Here is a 26,557-nt window from a genome sequence, read left to right on the forward strand (position 1 = left end):
CATGACTTTAGTAACACATTGCAATATGAATTACTGATGTGTAATTTAAAAATTATTGTCAAGGCAATTTTTGCAGAAATATTTGGTTCAAATCGTGAGCCGAAATATCATTTTTTTATTTGATTACTGGGAGCGACTAGCGAAATTTTCTTGAGGAGCATGCTTCAGGCCGTAGACAGCGCACGGGGTGTACGACGCTGCTTGCAGCAGTGAGGCTTCCGCTGATGATTGATGACTGAACTGAACGGTGGATCCTCAACCATCGCTGTTCTATACCAAGAGGATGGCCCCTCAGACCACTCTCAAATTTCCCGCCACAACCCTGGACGCACGTAAAAGTTGTCATGTGGACACCTGGACCGACTGTTCGGCCTAAAAATTATTAAATTAAACAGATCAAAATCACTACGTTGGTAATATCTTTATTTTTTTTATTAATAATTACCAATTAAAGTAATATTTTTAAAATTCATTCAAAATTGTCTAAAATATTACATAATTGAATGACATACTTCCCATCAAGAACTGCCGTCATAGCCAGGTAGCATAGAGCCACAAGCTAGGGCGCACTGAAGAAAAAAAAAAATACTTAAAAAAAGTAATCCACCTGATTAGATAGAGCAACATAAATTTGTGTAAAACTATGCTGTTTGTCACACTTTAATTGAATACCATCACACATAAGTGCTTGAGGGTGGATTGAACAGAAAATTTTTGGGATTTCCCCAGCCATTTTGGGATAAAGTGAGAAATTAAATTGCAAAATGTATAAAATATAATAATTTTTTGTAAAGAAAAAATATCATATTGATATGAGATGACTCAAATTGAACACTGGCAAGCAGGACCATACAATATCCAAGCAAACAAGCACAAATAATACTTCAAGCTTGACACTGCAAGCTCTATCATCAGGGTGCTTCCGGCAAAATTTAATCATCAGAATTTCATACAAGAATGTTTTGTCGTAATGTACACAAATGGCCTAAAAGGAGGCAAAAAGAAAAGGGTTAAAAAAAAGTATATGATCATTTGACGTATCAAAAACTCCCAGCTCACACAAAAACGGCCTATTTGCTGCAACTGAAGACCGCCCCTAACATATGATATCAAACATACCACTGCACTAAAACTACAGACATAAGACGCGTTTCTTAGTTGGAAAAAGAATAATGATAATGGCAAAAACTATATAAAACCTCATGCATCACCACCTTAGCTTCTATAAAAAAAACATTCAATCTCATAAACCGCGAGGGAAATTGTTGATTTGTCCTTCCTCCAAGACATCTTTGTTGTTTATCTTGTAAGCTATCCGTGTCCGCATAACAATGGGTTTCTGAAAAAGAAAAAAGAGTTATTCTGAGTGCATAAACATCTTTGACAAAGAAATGAGAAGTCTGTATACGTGTAGTGTATATAGGCATCAAACCTCATTTTTCCTTACAATGTGAACAAAAGTATAACAATAGCTGGTCACTTTTGTGAACCGACTTACGCGATTCATGACTCAATAGAAATAATTTTTTTTCCAAGCAATTCAAATTTAAAATTTTAGTTGATGTCACATAAGTCACTTCAAGAAGTCATTCCAAATTCCTAACTAACAAACTTTTCCAAGTTATTTTCACATATTGGACAATAAGCAACAAATCTCCATTTAGATCTGTTTGGTATGTATGCAGGTGGCAGCATCAGCATCAGCATCAGCATCAGCATCAGCAGCAGTTTGTAGTAGTAACAATAATAAAAATAACAATATTAATAAGTTATTCTCGTCGCCACAATCAGCATCGTTATCATCATTATCATTGTCATCCAGTACCCATCTATTATGCTGTCTAAAATGAGATTATATTCCTTCTCATAATAAATTTTCATAATTGGAGTTGGAGATTGCCTTCCCAAAGTACAACCACCACAGCTGTCAAGCTGCAAGTACCTCTAGGTGCGGACGGTTATATGAATCTTTTCTTGCCATACTGCACAACATATATTGGCTTGTAGTAAACCAATGTATCAGAAGTTTAAGGGTGCTGTCAATTTTTTCTCGGTAACTCAGGTCCAAAGCATCTAGGTCTATCTCTCCCCCTCTTACAACCTCTAATGTCAACTAAATCACCCTCATTGGATCATTAATTGGTCTACTTTGCAAGTGCTCAAACCATTTTAATTACCCTCATCATATTCTACAGTTCCTATGCAAACTATAAATGCATTTGTGCTTTATCTTTAGAGTTATCCTGCTCATACATCGTCACATTCTCATTTAAGCTAAATCTACTTTTCTGATATGCAGTATTCTTAGTGGTCCACCATTATGATTCATATTTCACAACTTTTCTTATAGTTGTCTTACAAAATTTCCCTTTCAGTGTTTTGAGAAATTCTACAATCACATAACCCTTCATATGCACTTTTCCATTTTCTTCAACCATGGCTATTATATCATCTTCAATTTCTCCTTTTGTTTGCATAATAACAAAATCTGATTTACCATCAAGTTCAACATTTTCTTCATTATTACCTCCAAAAATTTCTAAAATCACAATTCAAGTATTCTGTCTCATTTTTACTTGTCATAAAACAACAACATTCTAAAGCATCTCTCTATAGTTCTAGCTTAGGTACTACTCCACCTCTAGTTTTATCTATCCGTACAATCTTCAAACAGCATGCACAACTGAATCACATTTTTTTGGATATGTTTAGTAATTTCATCAGAACTAAAGTATAAGGGTTCAAAGCAAACTCTTTTTTACACCCATTATCATAGAAAAGTCCCCCGTTCTTCCTGTATAGTCAGGGTGCATTTGTTTACAGGCCAAGCCAATCCTTGACTGAATAGCACTGAATTAGATTGGTTATGATATGATCCTATCTCATGTTTAGTTTGTCATTTATCCTTTAAATCGCTGCACCAAGCATGGACTAAGAGTGGCTAAGCCAATCCTAGCTACTCCACATCCATGAGACAAATTCTCACAACACTGGTCACTATCCCTTCTACATATCCTTAATGACCTTTATATGCTTACACCTTCTTCTTTTCTAGAACCCATCATAAAATGTTTCTATGTACACTATCATAAGCTTTCTTAAGATAAACATACCATGAGCAAATCCTCCTTTTCCCTAAACTTTTCTATTAACCTTTTTAATAAATATATACAGCGCCTCATAAGTTTAATTTTTGAGTATCTACTTCATTTTGTAGTTAGAAGGCTCAATTGATGCTTGGCTCAAGATAAGGGATGCCCAAAATGTTCTGAGGCTCAATCTAAAATACCAACTCTCATAAAATCTAACACATTATACATCGAGGCTTATGCATTTGTACAAAGACACAGGCTTTGTGCCTTCTTGGTTGAGGCATACGCATTTTGAGTCTGTGAATCTCAAGTTTTATTTGGCTAGAAAATTTTGACCAAAAGTTTATATGAAGGAATATCCCAATGAGAATTGATCTCAAACTCTAGAAACTCAAGCCTTTCCACAACAGTTGAGAGTTGCATTTTAGATGCTGAAAATAATTTGAATCTCCTGGCATTACTTTCTTAATGAATTCAAGGATTTTTTTTTGCAGAAAAGTACTCTTACACTCCCTAAACTATATAATCTATTACAAATGCTCCCTTGAACTTTTAACGTGTTACACCCCCTAAACTATCTTCATGATTGTAGAAAACTATTGAAAACTCAGCTTTTCCCTAACAGTTGAGAGTTGCGTTTTAGATGCTGAAAATAATTTGAATCTCTAGGCATTATTTTCTAAACGAATTCAAGATTTATTTTTGGGAAAAGTACTCTTACACCCCCTAAGGTATATAATCTATTACAAATGCTCCCTCAAACTTATAAATGTGACATTTACATCCTCTAAACTATCTTGATAATTGTAGAAAACTCATTCTGTTAACAAAATATAGTTAAATCTAACAAACTATTGTAATGCATATGGCACATGAATGGTTAATATTTTTTTTTAGACAAAATTACCCTTATAAGTTTAAGGAATATTATCATTAACAAATTTCACTAAACGAGAATGGAAAAATGCCCATAAGGGGGGAAAAATACAATAAATTATTTTTGGGCTCGAACGAAAAAAAACAAAAGAAATACTCCTTAAAACTATAGAAAAATTATTTTATTATAAGAATAAAAGAAATCTGAAGTAAATAACTGATGCTATAAAATAAAAATATACTTTATCTGCATTACATGGGTAGCATATTATACATTAATAAAATAGCATATATAATATACTTCATCCGCATTACATAGATAGTCTAGTATACATTAACAAAATAACATATACTATTTATTGTAATTTTTAAAAATTCACATAATGTATATCTTATGAAATTACATTGTACTATCCAAAAAACTTAATCAAATAAATAATTTAAAATTAATAAATGAAATATTTATTTATTTATTTATAAAATTTAATGTATTTTATACATAGTGAACATAAATGATATTTGAAACTACACAAAAAATTCTGGCAGTTTTACGATTGTTTAATTCTTATCCTCAAGAAGTTGCTATAAATTTTGATGAAATGAAATTAAAATAAAGGGGTATTTTTATTATTTTAGTTAATGGATGTCAACTCCGTTACCCTTTATCAAGTTTGATGAAAATGAAATTAAAATAAAAGGGCATTAAAATATTTTTATTATTTTAGTTGATGGAAGTTAACTAACTCTGTTACCCTTTGATAGTCTAGGGGGTGTAAGTGTTGCTTTTAAAAGTTTAAGGGGGTATTTGATGGATGCAAACCACCTTTTGACATTTTTCTCAATCCTTAAAATCTAGTTAAATAAACTAGTCTAGCACAGTCTCTCACTATCTCCTAAGAATATTCAAACTTCAATAGATATGCCATCTGCCCCCCACAGCTTTTGACAAACACAGATCAGGCATCTTATAAACCAGTATCCAATGCTGCCCTAAAGGACGTCGCTTCCTTCTAATCCACACTTTCAAGGTTGAAACCTTGAAGCAAATCAATTTATTGTTTAGAGAGTAATAGAAAAGATTAGTCCTGCCTCAAAGGTTCTACTATTTTGTCACCATTTTCCCCACTTTTTAATGAACTTTAATTTAAAAGGGGATACTTTTAAGGTATTTCATATGAGAAAAGATTAAGAAGGCATGAAGAGAAAAATTAAGGAAAATGGACGAAAGAAAACCCATGTTGCAATGCAAAACACATTCCATTTTACAATGAAAACTTCACCAAGCAATGCTGAAAAGAAACACAGAGACACCTCAACCTTTTGAGAAGAACCTAGTTAAATGACGAAGTCAACATCAGATTTCATCACTTTGAAGAACTGCAGTGATGGAATTTTTTGGTATAGCCTCATGCCTTTCAACAATTACAAGTTCAAGTTCATGCTTACCTGGAGAACAGTTTATTTTTAGACACAATTTACATGCTAATAGTAGCAGCCTGTTTCTTGATCAGTAAAATGCCAAATAGTCCCTTAGTACGCACAAGCAACAGAAAATCAAACTCTATCAATTTGATTAAATGTAAAAACAAACTTTTAATTCACACAAAGATGACCATCACAACATTCTTGGTGGCTTCATGCATATAAAATTGACCAAAACATAATATAAATATCTGATGTTACATTAAAGTCATAATTTTCTCTTAAAAGAAAGAAAACATAGATCTACAGAGCATGCTCATGTAACAACAATGAATACAGAAATTAAAACATCTCCAACAGCAAGGATTACTAAAAAGAGACCACCGCTAGAGAACACAAGATTATGTTGGATAGTAAGCTTGGTCGTGTCATGAAGCTCATGGAATAGGTGGGGAGAAATAATTCATATACCTTTCCATGTTGACTGTTGGTAACCCGTAAATTTTGAGTGATTGAGCCATCAGCACTTGCAGGAAGAGTATTGCTGCTAGCTGGGTCTAAGTGCAGTTGAAGAAACTGTAGATTGAAAAGGGAAAACACTTGTTAAGGGAAATTAGAAATGTGAATACATATTTGTACTCTTTGTTGTATCACTATAGACATTAAAGTTTAAGTGATATATGGGCCAACAACGTTTACAAAAACCCCCCATGCACGCAGCCGAGTCGCACTTCGAAAGGTAAAACAATGACTAACACCCATTATGGGAAATAGAAGAATTTTTAACAAACTTAAGAGCTTTGTTAACAAATCGACTATAAACATGGACAACAGAACTGAACCAAAGACTTCCTAGCACCCATGTTCTCATACCAAGTTAGATCACCACTAAATCTGAAAAATTAAACTGTTAGATTGTGGGCAAGCAATGTGTATAAGCACTTAGCATTTTCCAACATAGCAGCCAAAATTTGTCATCCACAAACATCAAAGGAAAATATTAAAGTATGGCACTTGTGATGAAAGTTAGAACAATTTAGACTACAATGACATCTATGGGATCTGTTACACAAAACCCTAGATAGATACTGCCACTTAAATTCAAAAATTTGTTTGATGCATTCATTAAGGGAAAGGTAAGCTACAAGCTCCTTAGAATTTCCACTTGGCCAAATCACTCCCAACCCCATGCTCTCTAAAAGATTCAGAAAGAAAAGAAATATAGAAACAAAGAATAGCAAGCAACACAAAATAATCAGGAAAAGAGAGAGAGAGAGAGAGAGAGAGAGATAGATAGATAGAGAAAGACAAAGAATTCACGGCATATAACAAAAAACATGGTCATGGGGCAAATGAGTTTTACAATTAATAAACTGGATGGATATGACTCGGAATATTCAAATGAAGATTAAAATCAACAAGAAGCCTTAAGTCCCACTAGGTGGGTTTGGCTACATGAATCCTTTCCCGCCAATTCACCCGATCCATAGCATTTTCTTCTATTAAATTAAGGCTATTAAATTCTTCCTCACTACCTCATTCCAAGTTATTTTGGGCCTACCCCTACCCATTTTCATGCTAGAAATACAAAATATCTCACTCCTCTTCACATGTGCTCTATTAGGTCTACATTTCAAATGCCCAAACCATCTAAGCCACCCCTCCCTTATCTTGTTTTCAATTGGTGTTATACCTAAATTATTGCATATATACTCATTTCTTACTTTATCTTTTAATGTTAAAACACTCATCCACCTTAACATACGCATCTCATCAACTTTCATTTTTTGTACATGTTTCTTAGTTGCCCAACATTTTGAACCATAATGCATAGCTGGCCTTATAACAATTTTATAAAATTTTCCTTTTAATTTTAAGGGTATTTTATGATCACACAACACACCTGACGCACTCCTCCATTTTAACCAATCTGTCTTAATTCTATATATTACATCTTCTTCAATTTCCCCTTCAGCTTGCATAATAGATCTAGGATATCTAAATCTATCAATGCCATTAATCTCTTGATTATCTAGTTTAATCTTTTCTCTATTGCTACTTTTATATTACTGAAATTACATTTCATATATTACGTCTTACTAATACTTAACCTAAACCCTTTAGACTCTAAAGTAGCTCTCCAAAATTTTAGCTTAGATTCTACTCCGCGTCTACTGTCATTAATCAACATGATATCATCTTCAAATAACATACACCAAGAGATCTCATTTTAGATATTCCTAGTAAGTTCATCAATTATTGAAGTAAAAAATAAGGACTCGAAGTAAAACCTTGATGAGGACATATTGTGATTGGAAACTCTCTAGAATCTCCTCCTACAGTCCTAATGCTAGTCACTACTCTATCATACATATCCTTAATGACCTCTGTATATCTAGTGCAAACTCCTTTTTTTTCTAATATCCACCAAAGAACTTCCTTAGGTACTCTTATCATAAGCTTTCTCAAGATCAATAATAACCATATGTAAGTCCTTCTTTTTCCTAAATTTTCCATTAAACTTCTTAAAAGATAAATAGCTTATGTTGATGATCTCCTAGACATAAAACCAAATTGATTATCCAAAATCTTCGTTTCTAATCTTATTCTATGTTCAATTACCCTGTCCTATAATTTCATTGTATGACTCATAATCTTAATTCTACGATAGTTATTACATTTTTTAATATCATTTTTATTTTTGTACAAAGGTACTATTGTACCTTTTCTCCATTCTTCTAGCATTTTCTTGGCTTTTATAATAGTGTTGAATAAATTAGTTAACCAAATAATTCCTTTATCCCCTAAACATTTCTAAACTTTAGTTGGTATTTTATCTGGTCCTATAGATTTCCCACTCTTCATCTTTTTTAATGTCATCTTCACTTCAAGGATTCTAATTTTGCGAATAATTCTCTTATTTTTAGTCTTCTCCTCATTTGTCACTTCCAAATTCAATCTTTCAATTTGGCTTTCATTAAACAACTTATTAAAGTATCTCCGCCACCTTTTTTTTTTTGTCTTTTTTCTAATTAAGACATTATCATTCTCATCCTTTATACATTTTACATCACCTAAATCTTTGCAATTTCTTTCTCTCACTATAACAAGTTTATAATTGTCTTTTCCTCCTTTTTGTGTATCTAATTTAGTACATAAAGTATCATAAGCTCTATGTTTAGCTTCATTGATAGTCTTTTTTACATCTTTTCTCGATTCTTTATTTTTTTTTCAAGATTTTCTATATTTCTACAATTTTGCATATTTTATACCAATTTATTTCTGTCTTAAAGGCTTTTTGGACTTTTTGATCCCACCACCAACTTTATTTACTACCCGAATATCTTCCTTTCGATTCACCGAAAACCTCTTTTGCTATCCTTATGATAGAATCTGCTATTATCAGAAAACATTTTGAAACCTAAATATAAACTGAAATGCAGAAAAGATACAAAAGCAGTTTACGAGAATAGTATAGTGTTACCTTTGGAACTGCTGCTTGGAAAATAAAATCTGTGTACACATCAGGTGATTTATTTACAAAAGTAGCCTGGATCATCGTTGTTTTAGGGTTCCCGGGAGGCTTCGAGAAATCAAAAGTTACCTTCAAAGAGCTGCTCTCATATGCAGCTATAGATGAATAAACTGGACCATTGTCCTCTGCTTAACAATAATATTTGATCACCATTTTGAGAATGATATTTACTGCAAATAAGAATTTTAATTAAGAATTTACCAGGAATTGATGAACTGGGGGCAAAGCTATCCAACAAATCCATCATAGGAGCAGCTCCTGCTGGAGAGGATACAGAAGAAAGTGAAGATGGAGATGACAGTCTCTCCAATGACATTTTGTTATCTTGACTAGGGGATAAAATGTCCAACGTTGATGAGCTGCTTTGTGCAGGAGGTGTTCCGATTGACAAAAGATCCAGAAGAACATCTGTGCCAGTTTTTGGAGCCTGACTTGTAACTGGGAAAGAAGATGGAGAGAACATCACACACACGATACATGGATAAGAGTTACACTAAATAACCGGAAAAATTAAATGAAGTGAACCCCAGACCATTTTTTTTACAAATACTTCAAAAAAAACATCAACCTAACAATCCAGTTGTCCAATTGTCTTCAAAGAGAATGAGAAAAGGAGGCATTTTTCAGAATCATGAAAGGGATATAAGAAAATGTCGCTGGAACCTTTAAATTCATTCAGCAGAAGGAACAGAATCAGCCTCAAATCGACTATCATCTCCTAAATATTTATAGATCTTACAACATAGTTTAATGTAAAATCAATGTCTCAAGTGATTAATTATCATGTAGAATGGTTGGTGGGTGTGATGAAGTCTGGCAGTTAGGACACAAAAATTAGACCCACATTACGAGAAACATATCCAAAAGAACCAATCAATCAATGATGTATCAATTGTTAATAGTAATTGATAAAAAATAACATCTTTCTGAAATCACAGACTGAAAGAGAAGTCTTAAAAAAGACAATAATATTAGCCTCAGCCCACAGCTGCAAGAAACTAAGCGTTAACTGATTGAAGGAAGGACAGGTAGCATGAACAACACATGCTCCCATCTTACATGCTTACAGCTAAATATACTGGAAAGAATTTAATTGGAAAACATAGTTTCCAGTTTCCTAGGTGATTACAGGACAACCAAGTCTTTTTTAATGCCACCAAAACTAACCTGATTGTGATGAAACCGGTGATATATCAACCCCGAGAAGATCCTGAAGAAAATCACCACCAGACGAGCTAGGTGCAGGGGCATCATCTGAACTTAGATCGAGCAAATCTACGAGAGGAGCAGCAGCAGGTTTCGCAACTCCATTTGGAAGATTTAGTGATGCTCGTGAAGATGTTGAAACAGTTGACGGCAAAGAGCCAGCCCTCCTTCCACTGTAGGTTGCTTCATCCAGAACTGGCATCCTTTCAAGTAGCACAGACCTGCATGCAGTCGTCCAGAATATTTGTACGATATGGATATACTTCAACCATAGCAACGATCTCTGAAAAAAGAAGGAAGAAATGGCTTGCAGAACTATTTATCAATTACAACTGTTACTTCAAACACAAACCTGATATTCTGATGCTTCTCAATAATACGATTAAATTCAATGGATCTCTGCTGCAGTTCAAGCACCAGGTTCCCCTTTTGTTGAACAATTATATCTGTTATCCTCCTACAGATAATATTGAACAATAGTAAATGAGAAGAAATAAGTCAGCTAATAACTGCACCAGAAAATACAACAATACAGACTACAATAGTTGGTCTGTAACTTTCAGGTTAGAGTTTTTAATGGAGGAGCTTCAAAATTGAGCTTGGTTCATTAATTAAATCACCTAAGCTCAATCTGGTTCTTGCTTGGCTGGCTTAATTGCTCATTTATTAAACAAGCCAGAATAAGCCAAGCCTAATCTTTTCAAACATCCATGGTTTGCTAGTGAGCTTTAAATTTGAATTTGAAATCGCTCATTTATATAAATAAATTAACAACAACAACAATACCACCACCAAGCCTTAAGTCTCACTAGGTGGGGTCAGTTACATGAATCCTTTTCTGCCAATTCACCCGATCAAGAGCATTTTTCCTTATTAGATTAAGGGCTAATAAATCCTTCCTCACTACCTAATTACAAGTTATTTTAGTCTTATCCCTACCCCTTTTCATGCCAGACACAATGACTAACTCACTCCTTACAGGTGCTCTACTAGGCCTATGTTTCAAATGCCCAAACCATCTAAGCCAGCCCTCCCTTATCTTGTTTTCAATCGATGCTATGCCTAAATTGTTATGTATATGTTCATTTCTTACTTTATCTATTAATGTTAAACCACTCATCCACCTTAATATTCACACCTCAATAACTTTTACTTTCTGTACATATTGTTTCGTAGTTGCTCAACATTCTGAACCATAAAGCATAGTTGGTCTTATAGTTATCTTATAAAACTTTCTTTTTAATTTTAAGGGTATTCTACAATCACACAACACACCTGACACACTCCTCCATTATACCCAGCCTATTTTAATTCTATGTACTACATCTTCTTCAATTTCCCCTTCAACTTGCATAGTAGATCCAAGATATCTAAATATATCGGTGCAATTAATCTCTTGATTATCAAGTTTAATCTTCTCTCTATTGCTACTCCTTACATTACAAAAATTACATTTCATATATTTTGTCTTATTCCTACTTATCTTGAACCCTTTATACTCTAATGTGGCTCTCCAAAGTTTTAACTTAGATTCCACTCTACTCCTAATAATCAATCAACACAATATCATATACAAGCAACATACACCAAGGGATCTCATTTTGATTATTCCTAGCTAATTAATCAATTACTAAAGTTAAATGATAAGGGTTCAAAAGTGGAACCTTGATGTACACCTATTGTGATTGGAAAATCTCTAGATTTTCCTCCTACAGTCTTAATGTTAGTCACTACTCTATCATACATATCCTTTATGACCTCAGTATATCTATTGCAAACTCCCACCTTTTCTAAGACCCACCAAAGAACTTCCCTAGGTACTCTTATCATAAGCATTCTCTAGGTCAATAAAGACCATATGCAAGTTCCTCTTCTTTTCCCTAAACTTTTCCATTTAACTTCTTAAAAGATAAATAACTTCTGTTGTTGATCTCCCAGGCATAAAACCAAACTAATTTTCTGAAATCTTCGTTTCTAATCTTATTCTATGTTCAATTACCCTTTTCCATAATTCATCGTATGACTCAATCTTAATTCCACAATAGTTATTATAATTTTGAATATCGCCTTAGTTTTTGTACACATGTACTAATCCACTTTTCCTCCATTCTTCTGCCATTTTCTTGGTTTTTATAATATTGTTGAATAGATTAGTTAACCAAACAATTCCTTTATCCCCTAAACATTTTCAAACTTCAATTAGTATTTTAGCTAGTCCTATGGATTTCCCACTTTTCATTTTTTTTAATGTCATCTCAACTTCAAGGACTTTAATTTTGTGGATAAATCTTCTATATTTAGTTTTCTCCCCATTTGTCACTTCCAAGTTCAATTTTCATTTTGGTTTTCATTAAACATCTTATCAAAGTATCTCCTCCACCTCTCTTTTATGTCTTCTTCTCTAATTAAGACATTATGATTCACGTCCTTTATACATTTTACATCACCAAAATCTTTGCATGTTCTTTTTCTAGCTCTAGCAAGTTTATAAATGTCTTTTTTTTCCCTTCTTTTGTATCTAGTTTAGTATATAAAGTATCAAAAGCTCTATGTTTAGCTTCACTAATAGCCTTTTTTGCATTTTTTTCTTGCTTCTTTATATTTTCCAAGATTTTCTATATTTCTACAATCTTGCCATATTTTATACCAATTTCTTTTTGTCTTAGTGACTTTTTGGACGTCTTGATCCCACACCAACTTTCTTTGCTACCTGAGTATCTTCCTTTGGACTCACCTAAAACCTCTTTTGCTATCCTTAGAATAAAATTTTTCATTCTATTCCAAATAGTATTTGCATCAACCTTAACCCCCTACTACCTAATCACACTCTCTGTTCATTTTATCTTTCAATTTACTATATTATCCCCCTTCAAGTTCCACCATCTATAGTTCTCTTGCATTGATTTATGCTACTCCTTATCCATTTTTTAATATGTATGTCTAATACTAAGGTTCTGTGTTGTGTAGTAAACTTTTACCTAAAATAACTTTACAATCCTTACAAGATAGACAATCCCCGTACTTAGTTAAGAAGAAATCTATTTGACTTTTATTATATCCACTATTGAAGGTTATTAAGTGTTCTTCTCTTTTTATAAAACAAGTATTCAATATAACCAAATCGTAAGACATGGCAAAATCTAAGATTGTATCACTGGCCTCATTTTCATCTCCATATTCATGGCCTCCATGTATCCTCTCATATCCTATATTATATTTTCCAATGTGAACATTTGAATCAGCTCCTATGAATGTCTTTTCAGACATAAGTATCCCTTGTAAAATACTATCCATATCTTCCCAAAATTGCCTTCTAATCCTATTTGAGGAGCATACGCACTAATGACATTCACTATCTCCAAGCCTAAAGCTACCTTGATTTTAATGATTATATCCCCTATTCTTTTAACATATCTTCCCAAAATTGTTTTCTAATCCTATTTGGGGAGCATATGCACTAATGACGTTCACTATCTCCAAGCCTCAAGCTATCTTGATTTTAATGATTATATCCCCTGTTCTTTTAACATCTATTACATTATCTTTTAGGCCTTTGTCTACAATAATACCCGCCTGCTTTTATGTTTCTCTATACCAGTGTACCAAAGTTTAAATCCTGAATTTTCAATTTCTCTAGCTTTATCTCCTACTCATTTCGTCTCTTGAAGGCAGATTAAGTTAATTGTCCTCCTAAACATTATTTCCACTATATTCCATACTTTTTCCCATGAGAGTTCCTATATTCCAAGTTACTAATATAATCTTAGCTTCTTGTGCTAACTTATTTATCCTCTCCCTTTTATTTTGACCCGGACTATTCCCTTGACCTAGGTAAATTTAGTAAGAATTCTCATGATAAGATCCAACAAAGTTTTACACTAGCTATCAGCTACCTAACACAGCCCTGCTCCTTTGTCCGAGCTTGGGACCAGCTGTGTGAACAAAGAATTAACAAATTCATTTATTTAAAGCTCTAGGAATAGTATTTTGATTTGTGTTTTATTACAGTGTTATGAAAAAATAAAATAAAATACAAATAAAAAGGTGATTTTGATGACTTGAAAAAAATATTTTTTGAGAATCAATATTCACAATCACATTAATTCAAAATGAATTCTGAGCAGAACTTATAAATGAGCCTCTTAATAAGCCCACAAACAACTTATATTTTGAGTCTATACAAACAAGTTCAAGATTTGGGAGTTAACTCATGAGCCTATTAAACATGCATAGTGTCAAGCTTCAAAATGAGCCAACTTGCTATATAGTCAAATGAGCCATTATGCGAGCTTGGCGAGGTGAGTATCACATAGCTTGAGCTAGGCTTGTTTAGTTGGCAAGCTTCAAACTTAAGCTCTAGCTTTGCTCAGTCTTCTTAGTGAATGAGTTCAAACAATTCATTATTGAGCCAAGAACCAAGTAGCATGCAAATGATTTGGCTTATTAGCAGCCCAACATATAAAAGAAGGAAAATGTGACAAATAAAACATTTAACATAGAAAAAAAGCATCATAAGCCCTTAAGGAAAAATGGCAACTGGAAAAATAAATAAATAAAATGGACTCCATGATTTGAACTGTAGCCTGACATAAGCAAAACTGTATAAATGCGGAATCAAATATAAACACATAGATGTTTGTTACTCAAACTTATTTTCAAAAGAGGTGGTGAACCAAAGGAGAAGAGAACACCCTTCTATTATGAACCAAAAAAGTAAATTAAAAAAAAATAAAAGAAAGAAAAGACAAACTGCCACGTTTACTTTTCAATAAAATGCAGGGAAAAAGGAATTCCAGAAAGTGGAATTGTGTATCTAAACAAACCAGAAAAAGGCGATTAGTTAAATCCTTCAACAATTTCTCCTTAACTCATAAAACACAAAACTAGGAAAGTCAGAGACACACAAAGTGATAGTCTTCATTTCAGTAATTTATGTGGTGGAAATCAAAATGAGAACCAATGATGAATCAAAGAGATGAGCAGTAGGATTAGTCTATTCAAAAATGACTGACCATGATCATGAGAATCAAGATGATAAAGACCGGAGTGACATAGAAATAGTTCCTCAAAAAAAAATTTATGAAACATAAAAAAACTAAAAAATACTCTACTAATTTCATAACCATGTAAGAAGGTTAAACTGTAAGAAAATACACAACAGTGCCAAACCAAACAAAGAAGAAAAGTGGCATTTCGGCATGATTAATGGTGTTATTCTCATACATTCCTAACCCTCTTTCACATATACTGAAAACCCTGTGTCAGACTACTCTTAAGGCTGTATGAGTCCAGCACACATAAGAAAGAACGAAAATAATTAAACATATACAACTGTATGATTAATAGAAAATAGACTATAAATATTCAAATAGAAGTTCGAAAAAAGCACATACTGCGAACAAGATGGAAAACGACAAGAGAGCTTTAACAGAGAAATCAAAGACATTGCTCGGGTAGTGAGATCCGAGCCATGGCGCTTAATAGCAATCTCTATAACATCCACAGCATCAGATTCTGTTACCTGCTCAGAAAAAACTCATTTTAGAAAAAGGAATTCATTAATGCACAAAAATAATTCTAAAAACCAAGAGACACACATCCAACTTCTGTTAAAAACATGTTCTACTAACAAAAAAAGGGCAGTCTGGTGCACAAAGGTCCCCCCTATTCAGGGTTTGGGGGAGGGGGAGACTACAATGGGTCTACAATATCCAGCCTGACCTTATTCTTGCAAGAGGGTGTTCTCCTGCTGACATCTTTGGGCTAATTTACAATAAAACCAATAGATTACATCATGGGTGCCAGTAATCACTAGGAACACAGCTGCTCAAGTAAATGCCAACTGAGTTCACATTGTCAACATATGTACTTGAAAATGAACAGAGGCCCCAATAAAATGCATTTTCAATGAGGAAATTATTCATAAGATTAATTCTCCATCCATCAGAGCCCTTTTCCCATATAGTTTAATTACGAAAAAAAAACACAGCAACTCAAGTGATTCTCCACCCACCGATTATCTCCTCAAAATTAAGCTGACAGAACAAAAAGTTAGGTCCATCTTGTGGATTTCCAAGAAACAGTAGTTACCAATAAAAACATCTGCTATGAATCAGATGAACCAAAAGTACTGCGCACCATATGGAATGTTCACAAGAACTTTTCTTTATTTCTTTTCCCCCTTTCATGGACATTAAAAAGATTAGGGACACAAATGTATCAACCAAAAATATTTTGGCAAGATTGAAGATCATTCTTCCAGTGTCCTAACCCATACTGCTAAAAAGTATCTTCCAGATTTAGAACTTAATTTTCATGGAAATTAGTGGGAGCCTGAACTGATTTTATAGGTTTAGAAATAAAAACAGAAAGTGATCATCATAACAGAAAGTCAAGATATAATGGACTGTATCAAGAAGTAAGAGTAAAATAGTGGAATGTGTGGAAGTGAGAGAGCAAAAGTAGACTGTGTGTGTGTAACCTGCACGAAAGAGAGAGAAGGAAGGACCTTTTATTTTTTTTGGAATCTAACTACTCCTAAAATTATCTGGGCTGGTAAAACCAGCTGAAACAAAAAAGGGGCCTTCCCCACATATGCAAGACAATCATACGACAACCATATGCTGCCACAAACATTTTCCATCCTTTTGTGATAAAACATTGTACTGCTAGCCCATTGCACACTTGAACGCTGATAGAAAACAGGATGGCTGTAGAATAAATCGTACAAGAAACAGAATGATATTAAAAAAAAAAAGTTGCAAACAAGGTGGATTGGATAGTTTACCTATGCAGAATATTTCGGTTTGAAAAATAGGATCAAATTGCGGTACAGCATATCCTCTAACTACAGTATGCTAGGGGTGTGCTATGTGATTGTAGAATAACATTAAAATTAAAAGGAAAGTTCTATAGGACTGCTATAAGACCAGCCATGCTATATAGATCAGAATGTCAGGCAACTAAGAAACAACATATTCAAAAAGTTAAAAGTCGTTGAAAAGAGTAAGGTGGATGAGATGTATAACATATAAAGGATAAACTAAGGAATGATTATATTCACAGTAAATTAGGTATAGCACCAATAGAGGATAAGATAAGATAAGGGCGACTTAGATAGTTTGGGCATTTGAAACGCAGGCCAAGTAGGGCATTTTGATGAGGAGGAGGGCGAGCTGGTTATTGTTAATGGTACTAGATGAGGCAGGGACAGACATAAATTAACTTGAAATAAGGTAGAGAGGAAGGATTTAGCAGCTCTTAAGAGTAAAATGCCCATGAATTGGTAGTAAAAGATTCATATACCCGACCCCACATAGTGTGACTTACAGGCTGGTTATTGTGGTGTTCTATGTATCTAAGGGGGGATGCTCAGCTATTACAAGATTAAAATGAGATTTTTCTTTAGCAAAGTAGATCAATAATGGCTGGAAATAAAACTACAAAGTTTCAATGCTCCAGTTTTACCAATAAAAATATGTAAAATATGTAACTAATATGGAAAATATTCACTTGTCTCGTGAATAAATCATTAGACTTTAATGGGTACTTTTGCAATTTCATGGGTCTATTTATTATAAATATAAGTGAGACAGTGGGTACTTTTGCAATTTCATTCCCTCCCTCTCTCTCTGTAAGGTTCGAAGGAACAGAAACAAACTGTCTCAGGAACCACTTCAATACGGTCCACTCAGCTGAGTCTAGCTGTGCAGTTAGTTCAAGGGTTTGGAGCGACACAATAGGCCACAAAGTATGCCTGGAGCAGTTGTTCTTTCTTGCGACTCCATCTTCTATCGACTGCTGTTCCCAATATTTGTTCATGTCTCTAGAGACTGTTAGAAAGATTCTTATTACGCTTCCTGTTTTACTGTATTGCTGGTTGATGCATCACGTAGTATTCTTTGCACTGACAAAAGTTCAATCCTGCTGTTTAAGCTAATTTCTTGGACTGCTAGGCTGCTGGATTTGAGGTGTTGATCCATGAGTTGGTTGCTGGTTGCCGTGTTTTCTTCATTTTTTTTTTGGGAAAAAAAGTGGGGGGGTCTGCTGGGCTTAGCTGCTACTAGAGAATGCCATGTGCGATCAGTGGAAGTTCTTCTATTCTTTCTTGTTTTACTGATACGATATACCGGTTCGCGAAATGGCCTAGTTCTTGCTATGTAATTTCTGGTGATCTGTTTTGGAGTTTGCAGAATGTTTTAATGAAAATAGGATTGGACATTCTGATGACTGATGATTTGGTTGCTGATTTGCAGATTTCAGGGATTTGAAGATCTTTGCAATATGATGTGTTGATTATGTTGTCTTGGTTGCTTGACTTAAAAAAGGGCCTCAGTTTATTTTGTGAGGTGATTTAGACTAACTTGCCCCACTTCTTTGAATTAAGTTCTCATTGTCAAAAGTAAAAGTCAGACAATGCGTCTGATAAACATTTTTTTGAGATTCAAAAGGCTAATTTTTAGCTTTTTCGGAAATTCTAGGAGTTAAGGATTTGAAGCTTTTAAAAATTAAAATTTGGCATTTAAAAACAAACTATTCTACTTCTGGGTGTCCATTTTGGTCATTGCAAACATTTCAACCAGTTTACAATTTTTTGCCGAATATTCAAGATTAGCCTTTCTTTTTAAATAACTCCTTTTCCACATAGGAGAGAATGATTTTTATAGCACTCTGAATCAATGTTTTCAAAAGCTCTTTGCAATCATCAGTCCCAAGGGGGCTCAAATTAAGGCCCAGTGTAGCAACTGGTTCTAAGAATGTTGTGGCGCCTAACTCTGAATGCAATTCATTTCAAATGACTTTTATTAAATTAATTGGGAACAATTAGATGCTGTGTACTGCAGCTGTTGATTTTTCATTCAAGACCCGGGGGAAGGTAAAGTAAAATATACTTATCTATAACATCTGAGAAATATGCATTCATGAGGATGCCCAAATTCATACTATGTTGTGGAGTAGTATGGAACCATATATCAGTTGTTGTGTACCGTTATTTGTCTGCAAAACTGCTTTGGGAACATTTAAAGCGAGCTGTATTCTGGTGTGAATAACATATTTCAAATCTACCAGGCCTCTCAATCCTACTAAGAAGCAAGATGCAAAAGATTAAATGAATAGCATTCTGATGTGTAGGATTTTTTACGAATTAAAGAAGGTCCAACCCATTACACCTGATGTTCCTATGATGACAAAACAATGTGATGACTTCAACGTATTTAGATTTTTATTAGATCAAGGAGATGAGCTTGAACCTATTTGTACACATATTCTTGGGGGTTCAGAAATGCTTTGTTAACTGAAGCTTTTTCCCGTCTTTTAGGGCTAAATTGACTGAAAAAACTGAACGTTACTTGAGTGTTCAACAAGAGCTAATTGGCTCTAAAGATATGGGTGCTGGTTGAGGAAGTCATGGAGGCCATTTTGAGATGAGAACACACCCTTGCTGGTGGTGGACATGGTGCTTGCCAAGGTCTGGACATTGTAATTATGGTGGTGGTCAAAGTGTTAGTCTCCGAGATCGTGTACTAACCATATAGGTCACACTTTATTGAGGGAATCTTCAAGATTCTGTAGCTGCTTTTACTAACCATGAAGTAGTAAATAAGACATACATGGTAGCTCTCGAGCACCCAAGCCAATACCCAATAAACACAGGTGACTATTTTCAGAGATAAGTACTACCAGTTATTGGCTTCCCAGGCGTCATCCTCATCTATTTTTGCTACTCTTGCCAGGTCAGGTAATGATGGTCCTGCATGCCTATTAGCCTCTTTTCTGTACTATGGATTTCAGACTTGGGGCTTCCAATCAATTGAACAAATTCTCCACCTTGTTATCCAAGGTCAACTGGTGCCACGCTCATCTTGGGTCACAATTGCTGATGGCACAGACTGGTTTTGTCCATTCATTTACAAATATGTCCTGATTCTGTTTTTTTGTTCGAAAAATTCCATTTAATCATTAGTCTATTAGAAAATTAAGTTCCCCATTCTGCAATGGTGTCATCACTCCAGTTCATGCCTTCATCAACAGCTGACCTATTGTGATGACACTATATAAAAGACAGCAATACCTCAATGGAAAATCTATTATACTATTCCACATGTTAGATTGCAAACTTCTATAGTAGTATTTTCCACTGAACCATATTCATTTTCTAAGAGGCAGATATTATACCATGGGAAAAGGAAAACTGCAATTTTCATAAGAGAAAAAAACAAGGTAAGTCAAAACTCACAGTTATTGGTTCCTCTCTATCAAGCATCCCTGCATTATTGACCAACATTTCACCATATTCTCCAATGCACCAGACTGCCACTCGAACAAGGCTTTCCTGATGAATCCATTAAAATATCTTCTCAAAACAGTGTCAATGAATTATCAAAAAAAAAAAAAAGGAGATTTTCAAATTAGGTTGCTTCGTTATTGAGAAAATATAAAGTACCTGTTCACCTGATGTTTGAAATGCTCTGTATAGGGACCTTACTGTGTACCCATGGAGGTCATGAGCATTGCTTATTACAACAATAAGGGCATGCCACACATCATCTTTCACAAAATTTCCAGCCTACTAAGCATAGCACAAAAATTAGTACTTAATTTACCATAACAAAATCTGTCCATCTCTCTCTCTCCTCACACTCGCACACACACACACATTCGCGCATGCACACACACACAACTAAAGAAAATTAAAGGTTAAAAACTGACACAGCATCAAGGCTCATGCAACTTGCAATGTGTATGAGAAAAAGAAACTTATTAAGAGAGAAGAGTGAACAAGGAGGATGACAAAGAAAAGGAATAAAATTTAAAAAAAAAAAAAACTAATACAAGAAAGAAACAAAAATTAAGCAACTTACTTTGAACATGGGAATTTCAATTAAGATAAAATTTTAAATAGTGCAAGCGCCAGTAGGCATAAAAAGTATTAATACAATAACAATCAATAATATGTAGCTATAGAACTGTACAAAGTCATAAATATCCAGAGGTTTCAAGTTCAATCACAACAAGATTCTATCACAAAATTTTTTTACACAAGTGCCTCCCTCAGACAACCCGTTTTCCCCATAAGTTTCATTTCCAATTTAATAGGGTAATATTGTCCTTCCCAAAGCATTGTTCCGCAGCACTATTTTTCTTATACAATTAACAGAAAGATGCCATGCCCCTGGTAAGCAAAATAGGGAAAATAGAATTAATTTAGCATAACAATGGCAGCACAGCCAAATCCAGTTTTTTCTCAAAATCAATTAAGGGCTTATAAAGCAAATAGAATTTTGAGAGAGAGAGAGGGCAACAGACTGTCTTGCATTGGTAGAAAGCCTTTCAATCACACTCCAGAAAGCAGAAAGGATGAAGGATAAATGTCCAAGCACCGCAATTATATCAACCAGTTAATTGAGTTTTTGTTTATCATATAGAATTAGACGGCTCATTTTTTTTTTTTAGATTGAGCAGAAGGGAACAAACAAATAGATATATAAAAATTTCATGATTTGAGATATGCAAGGAAATAGATTCGACCACTAGTAAATTTCAATGAATACCTCAGACAGAACCTTCAGCATCTGATCAATGTACCAGATTTTTTCTGGGGAAAACCTACACCGTGAAAGTGTCAAAACTAGAAGTTAGAGGTGAAAAAGTAATTTCAATTTGTTTAAGCAGTTTGTCATTCTACTAAATTACAGTCGCTAAAAGTTTCAGGGATGCAAGGAAAAGGCAATGTGCCAAAATAACGTCATAAAACCAGAAACCCACATCCATAGTGATGGAAAATAAGAGAAGGTAAAAAACAAATACAGAAATTCAAAGACAGAGCAAGAAAATTATAACAAACAATAATCGACCAGCCCAAATTCAAGAGGTGTGGAACTGCCTCGTTGGAATGAATATGAACCATACAACAATCCCAAAAAACCCATTCCATAAAAATATGGTGCTGAGAGCCAAAGGCAGCATTGTTTTACATTCCCAACCATATCTCAAGACAGAAAATGCATCAATCCATGGCCAAGGCAAATTTCAACTGCAAATGGCTTAATGTGGAGCATGTACTAGTACTACTAGTGCATATTAATATTAGGGATTATATAGTGAAGCAAAAGCAAAACCAAATCCTTTATTTCTCAGATTTATAACTTACTTTTCAACAATAGAACAGATTTTGGCAGTTAGATCACCCTTAAATTCTTGATCGCTTACTTCCAGATATTCAATTAGCTCCTTTGTCAGAGGCTGCACATTGCTTTCATTTACTAGAAGATAAACAAGCTCAAGGGCCCTTTTCCGAATTGAAGCATCTGAATCCTGAAAGTGAATTAGTTAAAGTTACAAACTTCTTGGTTTGCCCATCAGAAATCTCAGCCTTCGTCAATAATAATGTAGCAAAAAATAACTTGGGGAACAGTGTATATAATTCTGTGTTAAAAAAAAATGCATTCTGGAGATTGTATACTACTAGGGTATATCAATACTAGTCACATGCTCTCCTCAAAAGATAATACTCAGAGAAATTGGGAGTTGGAAAGAGATGACCCTCATGCATAAAAAGAAAAAAATAATAGTATTTGGTAGTCTAGCTAAGTCTGTAATAAGAAACTTGCATCCCAAATTCATACATCTAGCCTTGGTTCAGAAGCTACAGATTATTTATGAATGCAGTAGAACATAGCAAAAAAAAAAAAGTAAAAATGGCACACGAGCCAGATCATCATATGCAAAAGAACTCTCAGCAGATAACATATGTTATAATCATAAATATAAAATCAAGAAAAAAAGCATGATCAAAGACACCTCTGATGACTGTTTATCAAGCAAGACGCTGAAAATGCCAACACAATACCTTTACACATTCCAAGATTGTCGCCCGATGCCTCTGCACTGCTTGAGCATCTACTGTAATAGCCTTCGTAAGCATATTTAAGGCAACATATCTGGCAGAAAAATATATGACATGCTCTTTTATAAAATGGCAGAGAGATGATAAATTAAGAACCAAAAAAATATATATACAAGAGAAATATAACAAAGGGAGAAAAGAATGCAAGGACTGGTAAAATTACAAAGCCAAAGCATGACAGGGCATTACTGAATGAATTTTGCCTAGGTTTCCAGGAAAAATTGAAGGAACAAAACCAGCCATAGAGATGAGTGGTCAGCTTGTTGAAAAGAATGCAAGGACTGGTAAAATCACAAAGGCCAAACCATGACAGGGCATGACCGAATGAATTTTGTCTAGGTTTCCAGGAAATATTGAAGAAACAAAATCAGACATAGAGACGAGTGGTCAGCTTGAGCCTTTTACAAACAATGAAAAGGTTACCACCATTTTTTTTTAAAAAAAAAAAACAGATGCATAATTAGGAGTTGGTGAAAAATATCATGAGAAAACCTATACACCAATTCATGAAAATCTACAGGTGAAGACTGCTAAGGTTGTTATTCAAGGCTAGACGCCACCTATACAGAACAAGAACAGCCTACCTCATTATTTCAAATGCACACCTAAGCTTACTGTTGGATCCTAGGATTCCAAAGATAGTAGGAATTAGGTAACTGTTTTTTCATGATTAAAAAAACTAATGTGTTAAGGGAAGTTAGATACGATAACGATAAAGCCTGAGACAGAACCTAAAATTGTTTTTAAGACATATTGTCAGGCACTTAAGAGTGGAGTCTAAGACTGCTTGCTTGTAAAATGAGAATTATTTAGACATAGTTGGAATCTTTCTATCAGCCAATGCCTAAATTTGACACTGTGATTTACATTCATTATTCTTGTTCATCTACGCATAAGTTAGGCATAGCAAGAGCATGCTCAACCTAACTACAGAAAAGAACTCCTAAAGACCCTGAAAAACATAAATCTCAAAATAAGACCATGAAAAAGCCATGCAAAGGTTTTGCAATACTATGGATAAAAATAAAGACTTTAAAAAAGATGTACTGCCAAACACTACTTAAAAAACCACACAAAAGCAGCATAACATGGAGGAAACTGAGTGTAAATATTTGATGTAGTTCTGAATATACGAGCTTGTATTTATTTTAAGACGAAGAAACAAGTGAAATTTACCAAAGATCCACTCATTATTCAAGCACAGAGGTCTATGCAACAGCATCACAAGCTTGATCAATTAGTAACATGTTGATTCTGATAATATTAACATAATCATGCCCAATTTTGCAATGCCAAAAGAAAAATCCCTACAAATTAAAGAATGACGCGGCAGCTTTTGGGCCCAAATTTTTAGCTTGTGTTTACAAGGTACTCGACCCAATTTAAGCTTGAGGAAGGGCTCTCAAACTCATTCATCTCCTCCAAAACAAGCACAATTCCCATCTCAGGTTGTACAAGATGTGCCCGCAAATAGTCAAGGCCAGAGTTCACATAACTATTCTTTTGGGCAGCCCATGGACTCAAAAGTCATTTATCCATCTCCAAAGCAGATCCAACTTCCACATCCTACCTTGCAATATGCTGGGACGAATTCTGATTCAATTGCACAGGTGAGCACACAGCTACTTCCTTTTCTCAAGGAAGAGAATACTTCCATGAGCTTCAAAGGGTAAGATGCAATAAAAAGACAGATTTGTCTCTGTTAATGGTTATTTTGGTCATTTAGCATTATTAGTACGTGCTAGTGTTATGTTGGTAAGGGCGAGTTAATAAGAGTATTATGGTCATTGGTTTATACTTGACATCTATACTATATAAAAAACGAAGAATTGTGTAAATCATTTTGTGGACAAAAATATCCTGATCTTAGGAAAGTAAAAAACCCCTAAAAAATGTATTTTTAAATCAATTGACAGACAAAAGTATCCTAATTTTTAAAAGTAAATTTCAACAAAACCAGCATTACTAAAATAAGTAAATTTTAATATCATATGAAGTATGGATAGCCTAAACATTTTATTGACAAAAACATTCTTAACTTTTTAAAGTAACATCAAATATTCTTAAAAGAAGTAAATTTCTCTAAAATATATATAGAAAGTAAATTCAACCAAAAATAGATAAAATTACATTTAGAATGTCTAAATGTTAATGTTTAAACTTAAAAAAAAAAAAAAAAAAACTTTCATTTCATTAAAAGGAAAACAAATATTTCAACCAAGACAAAATTACATTATAAAATCTATTGTAAATATGTTGAAGTTTGAACCTAAAAAATAAAACTCTAATTTTACCCAAAAAAGAAATCAGTACAAATACATATCATCATATATAAAACTAAAAAAAGTACAAATATTGTAAATAACTTTGTATACCAATATTGTTGTAAATGAAATAGAAAGAGGAAAAAAAAAATTTGGAGCTATAGAAATTCAACAGTCTAGTTCTTCAGGAACTAGATGTTGCTAATCTTATTATCTCATTTTGTTGTAAAACATGTCCTTATAGGCAAATACATTGGCATCCCAAAAAATAACCACATAATGAACCATTATGTGGGCATACCAAAGGTTGTAACCTATTATCTAGATAGTCATCCACATAAATATACATGTGTTACAATACTTCCCCTTGGATGACTATACACTATAAATATGCCTCGTTAAAACCTTCGCTAAGGAAAACCCTGTGGGACAAAACCTTAATGAAGGAAAAAGATTACAGTATTCATACTTCCCCTAAAAAATATAATCAATTAAGAAATGTCCTTAAGTTGTCACATTTCAATGTTAAGTACAAGTTTTTTGAAAATTGAAGTTGACAATGCTTTTGTGAATAGATCTGTTGAGTTGTCACTTGAATGAATTTTGCAAATGTCAACATCTCCTTTCTTCAGAAGTTCATGAGTGTAAAAAAACTTTGGTGAAATATGTTTAGTTCTATCACCTTTTATGTACCCACCTTTGATTTGTGCAATACATGTTGCATTGTCCTTGTACAATATTGTTGGTTTGTCATTCTCCAGTGATAATCCACTTGTCCCTTTAATGTGTTGAATTATAGTTCTTAACCATATACATTCACGACTTGCTTCATGAACTACCAATATTTCTGAATAGTTTGAAGAGGTAGCAGTGATCGTTTGCTTTACAGATTGCCATGAGATAGCAATATCACCACATGTAAAAATATAACCTGTTTGTGATTGAACTTTATAAGGATAAGAAAGATATCCAACATTAGCACATCCTTTCAACACAAACTTTACTCCCTTTAAGTAAAACAAACCCATATCAGATGTGCCGCGGAGATAACGAAGAACTTGTTTTACTCCATTCCAATGTCTCTGAGTTGGTGTAGAACTAAATCTTACCAACAAATTTACCGCAAAAGCCATATCTGGTCTAGTGCAATTTGCAAGAAACAAGAGTGCTCCAATTGCACTAAGATAGGGTACTTCAGGACCAAGGATTTCTTCATCATCTTCTCAAGGGCGAAAAAAGATCATTTTTCGCATCA

The 26,557-nt window shown here is 34.0% G+C and overlaps 1 protein-coding gene across 2 annotated transcripts in view; it reads right to left on the reverse strand.

Moving 5' to 3' along the window:
* Nucleotides 1-879: 879 nt before the first annotated feature.
* The window catches only part of LOC131144335 (AP-1 complex subunit gamma-2-like), a 58,371-nt gene continuing 32,693 nt past the window's right edge, over nucleotides 880-26,557 (reverse strand). The window contains exons 7-18 of one of the 2 annotated variants that reach the window (XM_058092910.1): nucleotides 22,982-23,072; nucleotides 22,283-22,446; nucleotides 21,684-21,738; nucleotides 20,576-20,698; nucleotides 20,369-20,464; nucleotides 15,525-15,652; nucleotides 10,484-10,588; nucleotides 10,093-10,352; nucleotides 9,127-9,363; nucleotides 8,875-9,050; nucleotides 5,862-5,966; nucleotides 880-1,339 (exon numbers count right to left, since the gene is read on the reverse strand). In XM_058092910.1, coding sequence (XP_057948893.1) covers nucleotides 1,244-1,339; nucleotides 5,862-5,966; nucleotides 8,875-9,050; nucleotides 9,127-9,363; nucleotides 10,093-10,352; nucleotides 10,484-10,588; nucleotides 15,525-15,652; nucleotides 20,369-20,464; nucleotides 20,576-20,698; nucleotides 21,684-21,738; nucleotides 22,283-22,446; nucleotides 22,982-23,072 — 1,636 coding nt within the window. In that variant the 3' untranslated portion in view covers nucleotides 880-1,243. Of the gene's footprint in view, nucleotides 1,340-5,544; nucleotides 5,967-8,874; nucleotides 9,051-9,126; nucleotides 9,364-10,092; nucleotides 10,353-10,483; nucleotides 10,589-15,524; nucleotides 15,653-20,368; nucleotides 20,465-20,575; nucleotides 20,699-21,683; nucleotides 21,739-22,282; nucleotides 22,447-22,981; nucleotides 23,073-26,557 lie in introns of those variants that run through there. The other variant, XM_058092909.1, reaches the window with a different exon arrangement.

This window comes from Malania oleifera, chromosome 12 (assembly GCF_029873635.1).
Source record: "Malania oleifera isolate guangnan ecotype guangnan chromosome 12, ASM2987363v1, whole genome shotgun sequence".
Classification (NCBI taxonomy): Eukaryota; Viridiplantae; Streptophyta; class Magnoliopsida; order Santalales; family Ximeniaceae; genus Malania; species Malania oleifera.